General features: G+C 51.3%; 1 protein-coding gene across 1 annotated transcript in view; it reads left to right on the top strand.

Annotated features, from left to right (window-relative positions):
- The first annotated feature begins 510 nt into the window (after positions 1 to 510).
- The window catches only part of TARP (TCR gamma alternate reading frame protein), a 170846-nt gene continuing 159403 nt past the window's right edge, over positions 511 to 11953 (top strand). The window contains exon 1 of the mRNA XM_069208187.1: positions 511 to 595. Within this exon, the coding sequence (XP_069064288.1) occupies positions 511 to 595 (85 nt within the window). The remainder of the gene's footprint in view (positions 596 to 11953) is intronic.

The following is an 11953-nucleotide window of genomic DNA, read 5'->3' as shown; positions in this document are numbered from 1 at the left end:
TGCATGATTCCTTCATCTTGCGGAACAGCAGTGTCCTACACATAATGGCACCACTCCAGAAGGATTGGGCCTGGCTCATCAGTATGTGTATATGTGTGCCCCTCATCAGTATGTGCATATGTGTGCCCCTCAGCTCTCTGCATCCTTGTGTCCCTGCCCTATTGCCCTCCCAGTCTTGAAATGCCTCTTTCCTCTATGCACACAGGTGATTCTGGCTATTCCAAACTGCCCAGGCTCCTGACAGCCGTTAGGCACTAAACTTCAGCTGTAGAGGACCGTTACAATGAGGCACACAGTCATACCAGACAGGTCATTGAGAGGTGCTTTGGCCTGCTGAAGGCCAGGTTTCAGTGTTTGCATGTCTCCGGGGGTGGCCTGCTCTACGAGCCACAGAAGGTGTGCCAGATCATTGTGGCCTGCTGCATGTTGCCCAATCTGGTCCTGATACGTCAGATCCCATTGCTGGTTGCAGGGGAGGGGGTAGCTGTACCAGTGGCTGATGAAGGGGACATGGGGAGTGATGAAGAGGAGGATGATGAGGATGCAGCTGACTCCTGGGCAGAGATGATTCAACATTACTTCAGCTGGGATGCAGGTATGTGTAAACTGTGCGGTATGTGTCCTCTTCAACTGTCTGCCTGGTCCCTGATGCCACCTGCTGTCTGTGACCACTGACAGTATTGGTTGCAGCTCTGCCCCTGGGTGGGTTGGGGGAGGTGTCACATGTGACCATGACTTAGATAGTCACAGTGTACAGGTCAGGCGTATAGTCAGGCAGTTATTTTGCCGTTGCACTAGTGCCATCAACGTGTGTATAGAATGTTCTCTGAGCTGCTATGTGTGTGCCACACAGGGTTGTTGCAGCTGTGCAGCATCTATCCTGGGAGTCGACATTGTGTGGCAATGCTACATTGTTGTTGGTGGTAGTGGGTCTCGGGTCAGATCTGGCGCTGGGTGGTGTGAGGGTGGGACCATTGGGTTGGAATGTGTTGTATTTGTTTGTTGGTACTGGCCATATGGTTGTGGGCTTGACTGCCATACCTGCCTTAGATACCTGTTCCTACAGTGCATGTGTGTGGAGTTGCCATCTATGACTTCTGCAGTGATTGTTGTAACTGTCTTGCTTTACTTTTAGGACAATGTAGTGGTTTGGTGTGGTCCCTGCCTGGCCTGTTGCCTCCCTTGACACATATCTCCATCCACTGGTTGCTCCATGATAAACCTCCCAGCATTTTTCTCCACCCTCTGTCACCCTCCCATGCATGTGCTGGGCGATGGGTCGGCAGTTGTACACGTATTGGCAGTTCCATGCATACTCATGACAAATACGTTTTTAGGAAGTAACTGTACTAAATTGTTGTTTATTTGGTATGGACAAGTGTAAGGGGAGATGAGTGGGTTCATGGTGGTGGAGATCATCAGAGTGGTGAGGTCAACTGTAGGTAGTCCAGGTGCTGTCTGCTGGCAATGGGTAGACGGAGATATGGGAGTGGACAGTCGGCAGAGTGTTACAGTCATACACAAGGGAGAATGTTCAGGAGTGAATCACTTCCTGGCGGTGGTCGTGGTCTGGGCATCATGTCAGGCTGGATGTCTACTTGGACGTACTCGCTTGCTTGGGGGTTCCTCAGCTACAGGGGTAGGTGTGCTGGTGTCCTGCAAGTCCTCTGGCAGGGCCTCCATGCCACTGGCTGCCGCTGACATGGAGGCTGTGATGGTATGTGGCCAGTGGTGAGGGCCTGCTGGTGGGTGGTGGACTCATGCATGACAGTGGTCAGGTCCTTGAGCACCCCTACTATGGAGGCCATGGTGGTATTGGGAGCCTACCACTGTTACATGGCCTCCTGATGGTATTGCCCCTGCAGCTGCTGGGTCTCCTGCACAGTAGTGAAGATCTGGGCCACTGTGTCCTGGGTGTGCTGGTATATATCCAGGACTTGGTTGAGGGCCTCCCGGCCAGTCTGTTGGTGTGGTTGTCCTGAGCCTTGGACCACGGTTCCCCTCCCACTACCCCTCGCCCCCTGTGCCTGTGCCCCTGACACAGTGTGCCCACTCCCAGTAGCAACAGGACCTTCATTGTCTGGGGTGGGTGCCTTTGACTCTAGCCCCTGTACTATGAGGCACACCTCTGATTGAGAGGTCCTTTGGACACAAGTTTTGGTTTCAGAGTCAGGCTGTGGTGTTGTTGCCACATGGGTAGGGGCTTACGGTGTGTCCACGGTAGGTGTGCGTTGGTGGACTGTCCAGTGGCCCCAGATGGCCCAGGCAAGTGGTCCTCATCCACACAGCCTTCATCCTGGGGAGGGCTTCTGAGTCTGGCCTCCTCTGCAGGGTTTCAGTGGGAGGGGGACCTGTGGATGGAAACGGTAGATGTTAGTTCTGTGACTGTAGTTGTTATATCCCTGTTGTGATGCATGCAGTGCCTCAACTTGCTTCCCAGTGATGGCAATGACAGCTGCTGCACTGCAGACATTGATTCGGATTGGATTGTGGGGGCTGTGGTTCTTCACATTGTGGTTGTCATTCGTTCATTAGGAGTGAGTGAGTAGAGAGGGTCAGAGTGGGGAGGTGTGGCATGCATAGGAGGGGCGTGGGGTGTTTGTGACAGGGGCAATGGGGTCGGTTGTAATGGGTTGGAGCGTGGTGGGGAAGCATGCTGGGCAGGGGCAATTGGTGCTTGGGGGATATTGATGACTTACCAGAGTCAAGCCATCCGCTGATGCCAGTCAGGCCCTCGGGTTGCATGATGTCCAGAACCTTCTCCACCGAGGATGTCAACTGAAGGGGAGAGGTGGAAACCCACTGCCAGTCTTGTTGCTGGCTATCCTCTCCCTGGACACCATGGAGCGGACCTTCCCCCTGAGGTTATTCCACTTCTTCCTGATGTCCTCCCTTGTTCTGCTGTGCTGGAGGTGCCTCTTAATATGATGGTCAGAATGGCCTTGGCGTGGGGGGCCAGCGGATGATCAGTCACTCTTTCGCTGTGGGTTGGCTTGGCAGTGTTGTTTTTGTGTCTGTATTTGGACAGTTTGTGTTTTGTGACTCGTAATTCGGCGGTCACTATACCGCCACCACTGGTGATATGGTGGTGCCATTTTGCATTGCGTTATTTCCCAGAAACTGCCATACTTGTAATGAGGGCCATAGTTTTGCTTCCGTTTTATCCTCACTTTGCTTTTTTCATGAGCAATTCAATCACCCCTTCTTCTGGTCCCACAGGAAGTGTTCCAGTTCTCATGTTTTGGTGCAATGTGGACTCTATGTTGTTTAGCCTTGCTGTTTATTTGGAAGTGTAAGTTTCTTTCTACAAAACCTTTATAGTACAACACAAAGCTCTGCTTTGTGAAGTTACTATTTGTTTTCGTTCCACAGGTGGTTTTTCAGGGGTTGCTCTACATCATTCTCAGATCTCATTAACTGGGATAGGATCTGGTAGGAAAACTGTGCAAACAGCATGCAATATAATGAAGGTGGGCAGGATAGTCGTTGTGCATTGGTATAAAAAACAAGAGAACACACCCTGCACAAAACATTTTATGTCTCACTGAAGGGTCCTTTGTATGATATCGGCTTCATCAAAGAAAAGTTTCATGCAGAGAAACAAGACACTATCTCTAAGTTGACAATAAATCAGGTTGTGAAGGAGGATTTTGCCACCTATTATCGTGAAGTAATCATACACCATACTGATGAATTGTAAAATGCCATTGAATAGGACAGGGGTGCAAAACAGTTAATCAATTCAATGATACACTCCTCTGCACAAAATCCTCTTGTTTCATAGCTTGCTGTTAGCATCCCTCTTCTCCAACCAATAATAAACTCTGCCCAGTTGCAAAAGCTGTACCCATTTCCTCTTCCTTGGTGCCCCAGTGAGCTACCACCTAATGACACTGGACAAACAAAAAATCTTCATCACTCTGTTAAGCTTCCTCCTGACCTTGTCAATGGCTGCATGTGTGATCGCACCTCTCCACTTTCGATGAGGCAAACTTTCAGTCCATACCAAGCAAGTCCCCACAACCTTCTGTTTGAGTAATAACAAGTCCCATTGTATGTGTTGCAGTAAGGTTAGCCCCGAGAGCTGGGCTAAATCATTCTTCCCCAGGTGTAGAAAGAACATGTTCAGTCAACCCCACCATGGAAAACAGGTTCGCCAAGAACGGCAACAGATTGCCCATTCTCATCCCACTCTTCCCTCACCTCATGTCTGCTGCTGGGCAATCCCAGGTTCCATCCATAAATCTTCAGTTCTTCATACTAAGCTGCCCAGTGTGCAAACGAATGTCCAACCATTCAAGTCACCATCTTATGTTTCCCAGGAGCACTCATGCACCCTATGGTGAAAAAGAAGAGTTAGTGTGGAGTGTGTACCGCCCTCCCAAGCAGAGACATCAAACCCTTATTTCCTCCCATAGTGCTCACAGCACATTGACCTCCACCTGCCTATGTTATAAATGTGAGTCCAAATCCATCCTAATCGCGCCACTGCAGAATCTGTCCCAATCCAAATGAAGTGAGTCCCAAAATTGGCAGGGTTCCATCTCAAATTTTGCAGGACCATGCTCAACACCTCCAACAACTAGAAAGCAGTAACCCTAACCTCTCCTTCATGACAAAATATTGCCTCCTTTCTGGCCACTCCTGAAACTTGCTTTATTCGTTCACTGGTCATGTCTCCCCTCACCCACTCTCATGCAACCAATCCACTTGCCCCTCCCCGCCTGGTCCACCTTGGATTTCTTCAACCAAATCCCTAGTTTACCCTACCCCAAACGTATCTCACCATGCAGCACCCCGACTCGCGTACAGACCCCAATATCTCAGACACCCTGAAAGCTCCAAAAACATCCATATTATGCACAACCTGAACAACACCACCTCAAGCCTGTCATAACAACAACCAGGCCAAAACATAAGGACTCCTATAAGCAAATCAAAAGTGATAGCCTCACACAAATTAGCCCCTTGTACTCTTCTCCCTGGACCACCCTTTCAAAATCTGCCCCAAAATGTCATCCTTTGTTGGTTCAAAGCCCCAATATAACTTGACATGCAAAGAAACACTAGCCAACTTGCTTGCTATTGCCGCAACGATAAAACTTTGTCAATTAAAAACAGGTAAAAATATATCACTCATTCTTCTCTGTCAATGTAGCCCTGACTCGGCTTCCACTGGCGTAACTCAAAATTCTCAGTTTCACTCCAAAGTAGATGATAACTCCTCCTGGCAGACTCTGCTAAAGACATCTCCACCAGCCTAATCACCTTCAATCCCCCCAAACCCAAACCCAAATATCTGCAAGTACGAGCATCTTGCTGTCCCCAGCTCCATGTGCCACTTTAGCATTGTTCTCACCTGGCACATTTTTAGCTTTGATAACAATATTTAACTGTAGAAATAATAGCATAAATCATCTCAACAATCTCAGAGCTCTCAATTCTCGTGCCTTTTGTTTGTTCGTCAATTCAACCACTGTTATCTTGTCCACGTTAAACATAACTGTCCTGTTAAATTAACTCACCTTCCCACACTGTCAATGCCACCAGCAATGGAAAAAATTCCAAAAATGCTATGATCCATCCTTGTTGCAACCAGTGTGGCAGCCCACTCTCTGCACACCACCGTCCATTCCAAAAACGCCAAAATCATGTGCTCCCACTTCATCTGAAAAAATCTGCACCTGTCACACCATGATCTCCCCTAGAAACATCGTCAATTCTCCAATGAAATTATCCCAAAATCTCTTCAATACACCTTGGTCAGCCCTCACCACTATGAAAATCTAATCCCCTGCAAAAAGTCCATCCACACCGCACCACTCATGCAAAATTCAAAAACCTTAACAACTTCTGCACCTTCCTCACCTCTAGTCTCTGACCAACCTCCTGCTCTCCTGGACCCCATCAACGACAACACCATCAAAATCATGAACACCATCCATTCCGGCTCATCATCTGACCCCTGCCCTCCCCACATCCTCAACAAACCAAGGTCCGTCATCGCACCCCAACTACGGAAGATCATTAACAGCTCCTTTGAGTCTGCCACCTTCCCGGAGAGCTGGAAACACATTGAGATCAACGCCCTCCTCAAAAACCCCAAGGCAGACCCAAAGGCCCTTCGGCCTATCTCCCTGCTCACCTTCCCGGCAAAAGTCATTAAGAAGACTGTCAACCGACAACTAACCCACTTCCTTGAGGAGAACTACACCCTGGACCCTGCCCCAATTCAGATTCCGGAGCAACCACAGTTCCGAAACTGCCCTCATCACCGCCACCAACGACATCAGAACCATACTGGACAACGGCGAAACCGCGGCCCTCAGCCTCCTGGACTGTGTTCAACACCGTTTGACACCACACCCTATGCTCACACCTCAGCAATGCAGGAATCCGCAACATGACTGGGTCACTTCCTTTCTCTCCTGCAGAACCCAGAGAGTCTGCCTGCCCCAATTCCACTCAGAGGCCACCAAAATCATCTGCGGCATACCCCAGGGTTCGGCCCTGAGCCCGACCCTCTTCAACGTCTACATGGCCCCTCTCGATAACACCGCCCAATCCCACAACCTCAACATCATCTCATACGCCAACGACACCCAGCTGATCCTCTCCCTCACCAAGGACTATGCCAAGACCAACCACCACGAAGGAATGAAGGCCATAGCCAAATGGATGAAAAACAGCTGCCTCAAACTCAATTCTGACAAAATGGAAGTCCTCATCTTCAAGCTCCACCCCCTCCGCATGAGATGACTTCAGGTGGCCTGCCACTCTTGGAGCTGCTCCGACTCCCACCGACCACCACTCAACCTAGGATTCATCTTGGACTCCTCATTATCCATGACTCAGCAAGTCAACGCAATCTCCTCCTCCTACTTCAACACCCTCTGTACGCTCCAAAAGATCTACAAATGGATCCCCACCAAAACCAGAAGAATAGTCACCCAAGCCCTCATAGGCAGCAAACTGGACTACAGCAATGCCCTCTATGCAGGAACCACGGCCAAACTCCAGAAGAGGCTGCAACACATCCAGAACGCCTCTGCATGCCTCATCCTGAACATCCCCCGCCACTGCCACATTGCAGGCCATCTGAGAGACCTGCACTGGCTTCCAGTCAACAAGAGAATCACCTTCAAACTCCTCACCCATGCTAACAAAGCAGTGCACAACACCGGACCAGAACACCTCAAGAGACGGCTCTCCTTCTATCCCCGGACCCGGCATCTCCGCTCTGCGGACACCTCCCAACCATCCCACGCATCTGTAGAACTACAACTGGTGGCAGATCACTCTCGCACCTCACCGCCAAGATGTGGAACACTCTTCCCACCCACCTGCGTCAGACCAAAGACCTCCTTACCTTCAGAAAAATTCTCAAGACCTAGCTGTTCAAGCAGTAGCAGCACCTCCCCCTTCATCCCCCCACCTCAGTGCCTTGAGACCCTCACAGGTGAGTAGTGCGCTTTACAAATTCCTGATTGATTGATTGATTGATAGTCTCCATTCCCCAAACTTCTCTTTAAAAAACTGGAGCATCACTTTACGTGACTCTCCAGTGGCGCTAACCTCTGCTCCATATTTACAAGGAGGTGTAATAGCACTTTTTGTGGCGTTACACCTCCTTGTAAATATGGGTCTCTTCGATGCAGTTATCTGCGTCTGAGGGGCATGCAATGGGTGTTGCTGTGGGCGTGCCACAGCAACAATCATTGCATTTTGACGCTGCCTCAAATTTACGAGATTTCGTAAACCTGAGGCAGAGCCAAAATCTAACGCTATCCCCAGGAGTGGCATTAACAAGGCACAACGGGGAGGAATACTTTTTGCTTTTTCTATGCGTACTACATAAGAAAGAGCAAAATGCCAGAAATGATTGTTTATGTGCAGGAAGGTGTCCCTTCCTGCACATAAACAATCATTTGAAAATTTCGCTTTGGCCCTTCTGTAGCACACACAGAAGTGCAAAAACCACCATCAGTGAATGTTTATGTGCAGGCAGAGACACTTTCCTGCACATAAATCAAATCAAATCAAATCAAATCATAAACATTTATAAAGCGCGCTACTCACCCGTGCGGGTTTCAAGGCGCAAGGGGAAAAAGGGGGGGGTTATCGCTGTTCGAACAGCCAGGTCTTTAGGAGTCTCCGGAAAGCGGAGTGGTCCTGGGTGGTCCTGAGGCTGGTGGGGAGGGAGTTCCAGGTCTTGGCCGCCAGGAAGGAGAAAGATCTCCCACCCGCCGTGGAGCGGCGGATGCAAGGGACAGCAGCGAGTGCGAGGCCAGAGGAGCGGAGGAGGCGGGTGGGGACGTAGAAGCTGAGGCGTCTGTTGAGATATTCCGGTCCCTTGTCGTAGAGGGCTTTGTGTGCGTGGGTGAGAAGTCGGAAGGTGATCCTTTTGCTGACAGGGAGCCAATGCAGGTGTCTCAGGTGTGCGGAGATGTGGCTGCTGCGGGGTATGTCGAGGATGAGGCGGGCCGAGGCGTTTTGAATGCGTTGCAGGCGATTTTGGAGTTTGGCTGTGGTCCCGGCGTAGAGGGTGTTGCCGTAGTCCAGGCGGCTCGTGACGAGGGCGTGGGTCACGGTTTTTCTGGTGTCGACGGGGATCCAGCGGAAGATCTTGCGGAGCATGCGGAGGGTGAGGAAGCAGGCGGAGGACACAGCGTTGACTTGCTTGGTCATGGTGAGAAGAGGGTCCAAGATGAAGCCGAGGTTGCGGGCGTGGTCTGTGGGGGTCGGTGCGGTGCCGAGGGCCGTGGGCCACCAGGAGTCGTCCCAGGCGGACGGGGTGTTGCCGAGGATGAGGACTTCCGTTTTTTCAGAGTTCAGCTTTAGGCGGCTGAGCCTCATCCAATCTGCGACGTCCTTCATACCCTCTTGTAGGTTGGTCTTGGCGCTGGCGGGGTCCTTGGTGAGGGAGAGTATAAGTTGGGTGTCGTCGGCGTAGGAGGTGATGATGATGTCGTGCTTGCGTACGATGTTGGCGAGGGGGCTCATGTAGACATTGAAGAGTGTCGGGCTGAGTGATGAGCCTTGGGGTACGCCGCAGATGATCTCGGTGGGTTCTGAGCGAAACGGAGGGAGGTAAACTCTTTGGGAACGGTTTGAGAGGAAGGAGGCGATCCAGTCCAGGGCCTGGCCTTGGATCCCGGTGGAGCGGAGGCGGGTGATTAGGGGGCGGTGACAGACGGTGTCAAAGGCAGCCGAGAGGTCGAGCAGAATGAGGGCGACTGTTTCACCGTTGTCCATCAGGGTTCTGATGTCGTCAGTGACTGAGATGAGGGCGGTTTCAGTGCTGTGGTTGGTTCGGAATCCGGTTAGTGAGGGGTCGAGCAGGTTGTTGTCTTCCAGGAAGGTGGTCAGCTGTTTGTTGACGGTCTTCTCTATTACTTTGGCTGGGAAAGGCAGAAGAGAGATGGGGCGGAAGTTTTTTAGGTCGCTCGGGTCAGCCGTAGGTTTCTTTAGTAGGGCATTGACTTCGGCGTGTTTCCAGCATTCGGGGAAGGTAGCAGAAGAAAAAGAAGAGTTGATGACGGTCTGGAGGTGCGGGGCGATGATGTCGTCGGCTTTGTTAAAGATGAAGTGCGGGCAGGGGTCCGAAGGGGCGCCGGAGTGGATAGAGTTCATGATGGATTTGGTTTCTTTTGTGTTGATGTGGGACCAGTTGTTGAGGGTGATGGCCATGGATGCCGGTTCGGTGGTGTATGGTTGGGTCTGGTGTCCGAAGCTGTTGTGGAGGTCGCTAATCTTGCGATGGAAGAAAGTGGCGAGGGATTCGCACAGATCCTGTGAGGGCGTGACGGCGTTGGCGTTGGCACTCGGGTTGGAGAACTCCTTGACGATGCTGAAGAGTTCTCTGCTGTTGTGTCTGTTTTTGTCCAGTCTGTCGGTGAAAAAGTTCCTTTTGGCAGCGCGGATCAGGTGGTGGTGTTCGCGGGTAGCGTTCTTGAGGGCGGTCATGTTGTCAGCGGTGCGGTCCTTGCGCCAGGCTTTCTCAAGGGCGCGACAAGTTTTCTTTGATTCTTTGAGGGTGTCAGAGAACCAGAGAGGTTTTTTGGTGTTGGTCTGTCGATGCGTGCGTTTGAGGGGAGCAAGGATGTCTGCGCAGTTGGAGATCCAGTTTGTGAGGTTGAGGGCTGCGTCGTTGGGGTCGGTGGTGAGGGTGGGTTGGTTGGCGGCGAGTGCGGAGAAGAGTTGCTCTTCGGGGATCTTGTTCCACTGTCGACGAGGGATGGGTTGGGTGCGGAGGTGGCGGGTCTCGCGTCGGAACGTGAAGTGGACGCAGCTGTGGTCGGTCCAATGTAGGGCGGAGGCGTGGCTGAAGAAGACGTGTTTGCTGGCGGAGAAGATGGGGTCAAGCGTGTGTCCGGCGATGTGGGTGGCGGTGTTCACCAGTTGTTTGAGGCCGAGGTTGGCGAGGTTGTCGAGCAGGGTGGTGGTGTTGGGGTCGTTGTTTTGTTCCAGATGGAAGTTGAGGTCACCTAGGAGGATGTAGTCCGGCGAGGCGAGGGCGTGCGGGGAGATGAAGTCGGCGATGGTGTCGCTGAAAGGGGCGCGTGGCCCGGGAGGACGGTAGACGAGGGATCCTCTGAGGGTGGTCCTCGGATCGGTGCGAATCTGAAAATGCAGGTGTTCAGCGGCGAGAGGGGTGTCTTCGGTGGAGGTGATGACGCTGATGGAGTCTTTGAAGATGATGGCGATACCTCCTACTACCTGGTTGGTGCAGTCTTTTCTGGAGATCTTGTAGCCTTCGGGGATGGCAGTGGCGATGTCAGGGGCCGAGGAGGCGTTCATCCAGGTCTCCGTGATGAAGGCGACGTCCGGTGCTATGGAGTCCAGGAGGTCCCAGAGTTCAATGGCGTGTTTGTGGACGGAGCGAGCACACCCCTCAATGCGTTGGCAGCTTAATTTAGCATCAGCGCAGGGGACAACACAGGGGTGCGTGGTATTCACTTAAATACTGCGTATCCCTGTGTTGTGAAAATGAAAGAGCGTGGTGCTGCCAATTTTGGTGCAGTGTCGCGGACCATCATTTTCCCATAAAAATGGGCTTCAATCATCTGCACCTTCACTCTCAGCAACCTCACTATCATGCCTTCCGTGTCCAGTTGAAGGCCCCAAAATATCAGCACCACACTCTGTCCTTTTGTCTTTCTGGGGGCCTACGGAGCTCTCAGGTCCACCACCAACAACTCAAACTGCCTCAGGCCCCTGTGACACTCATCTGACCCTACCCTGCCTACAAAGAGAAAATCATCCAAATAATGGGATACCCCATTGTGGCTACTTTGTCTGGTAAATGCCCACTGCAAAAAGGTGCTGAAAGCCTGTAACAAAGAACACAAAATGGCACAGCCCATGGGCAACACACTGTCAACGTAAATGGCACCTCCAAACTACATGCCCAACAATAGCAAATCCTCCGGGTGTATTGGCAACAGCCAAAAACTGGCTTGATGTGACACTTTACCAGTTCTGCCCTCTATCCACACTGTTCAACCAACAACGGCATCATCCACTGAAGCATACACCACCCTAGTATCATCTGGAGCAATAAAACCATTCACAAGGGTGCCCTCTTGCTGCGACAAATGGTGTATCAACCTGAATTCTCCTTCCATCTTCCTAGGCACCACCCTTACAGGGGATATGATCAGATCAGTCAAAGGCCAATCATAGAACGGGCCCACAATTCTCCCCTCCCCAATGTCTTTCTACAATTTGTCTGACACCACCTATGGAGCTATCTTGGCTGACTGCAACTTGTCAACCCACCAACATCCCCTAGGGTCCTAGTATCCAAGTCAAAAGCCTTCTTTAAATCCCCACTTTAGCTTCACCACTGTCTCTTTGTTTGGGTAAATCTCTAGCCATGGTAGTAAAACATCCAATTTAATTGGTATAGGAGACCTTTGAACCAGCAGGACCTTGATGTTTTCTTTCTCTA

The sequence above is a fragment of the Pleurodeles waltl genome, chromosome 2_1 (genome assembly GCF_031143425.1).
Source record: "Pleurodeles waltl isolate 20211129_DDA chromosome 2_1, aPleWal1.hap1.20221129, whole genome shotgun sequence".
NCBI lineage: Eukaryota > Metazoa > Chordata > Amphibia > Caudata > Salamandridae > Pleurodeles > Pleurodeles waltl.
This window is presented reverse-complemented; position numbering and strand designations above follow the sequence as displayed.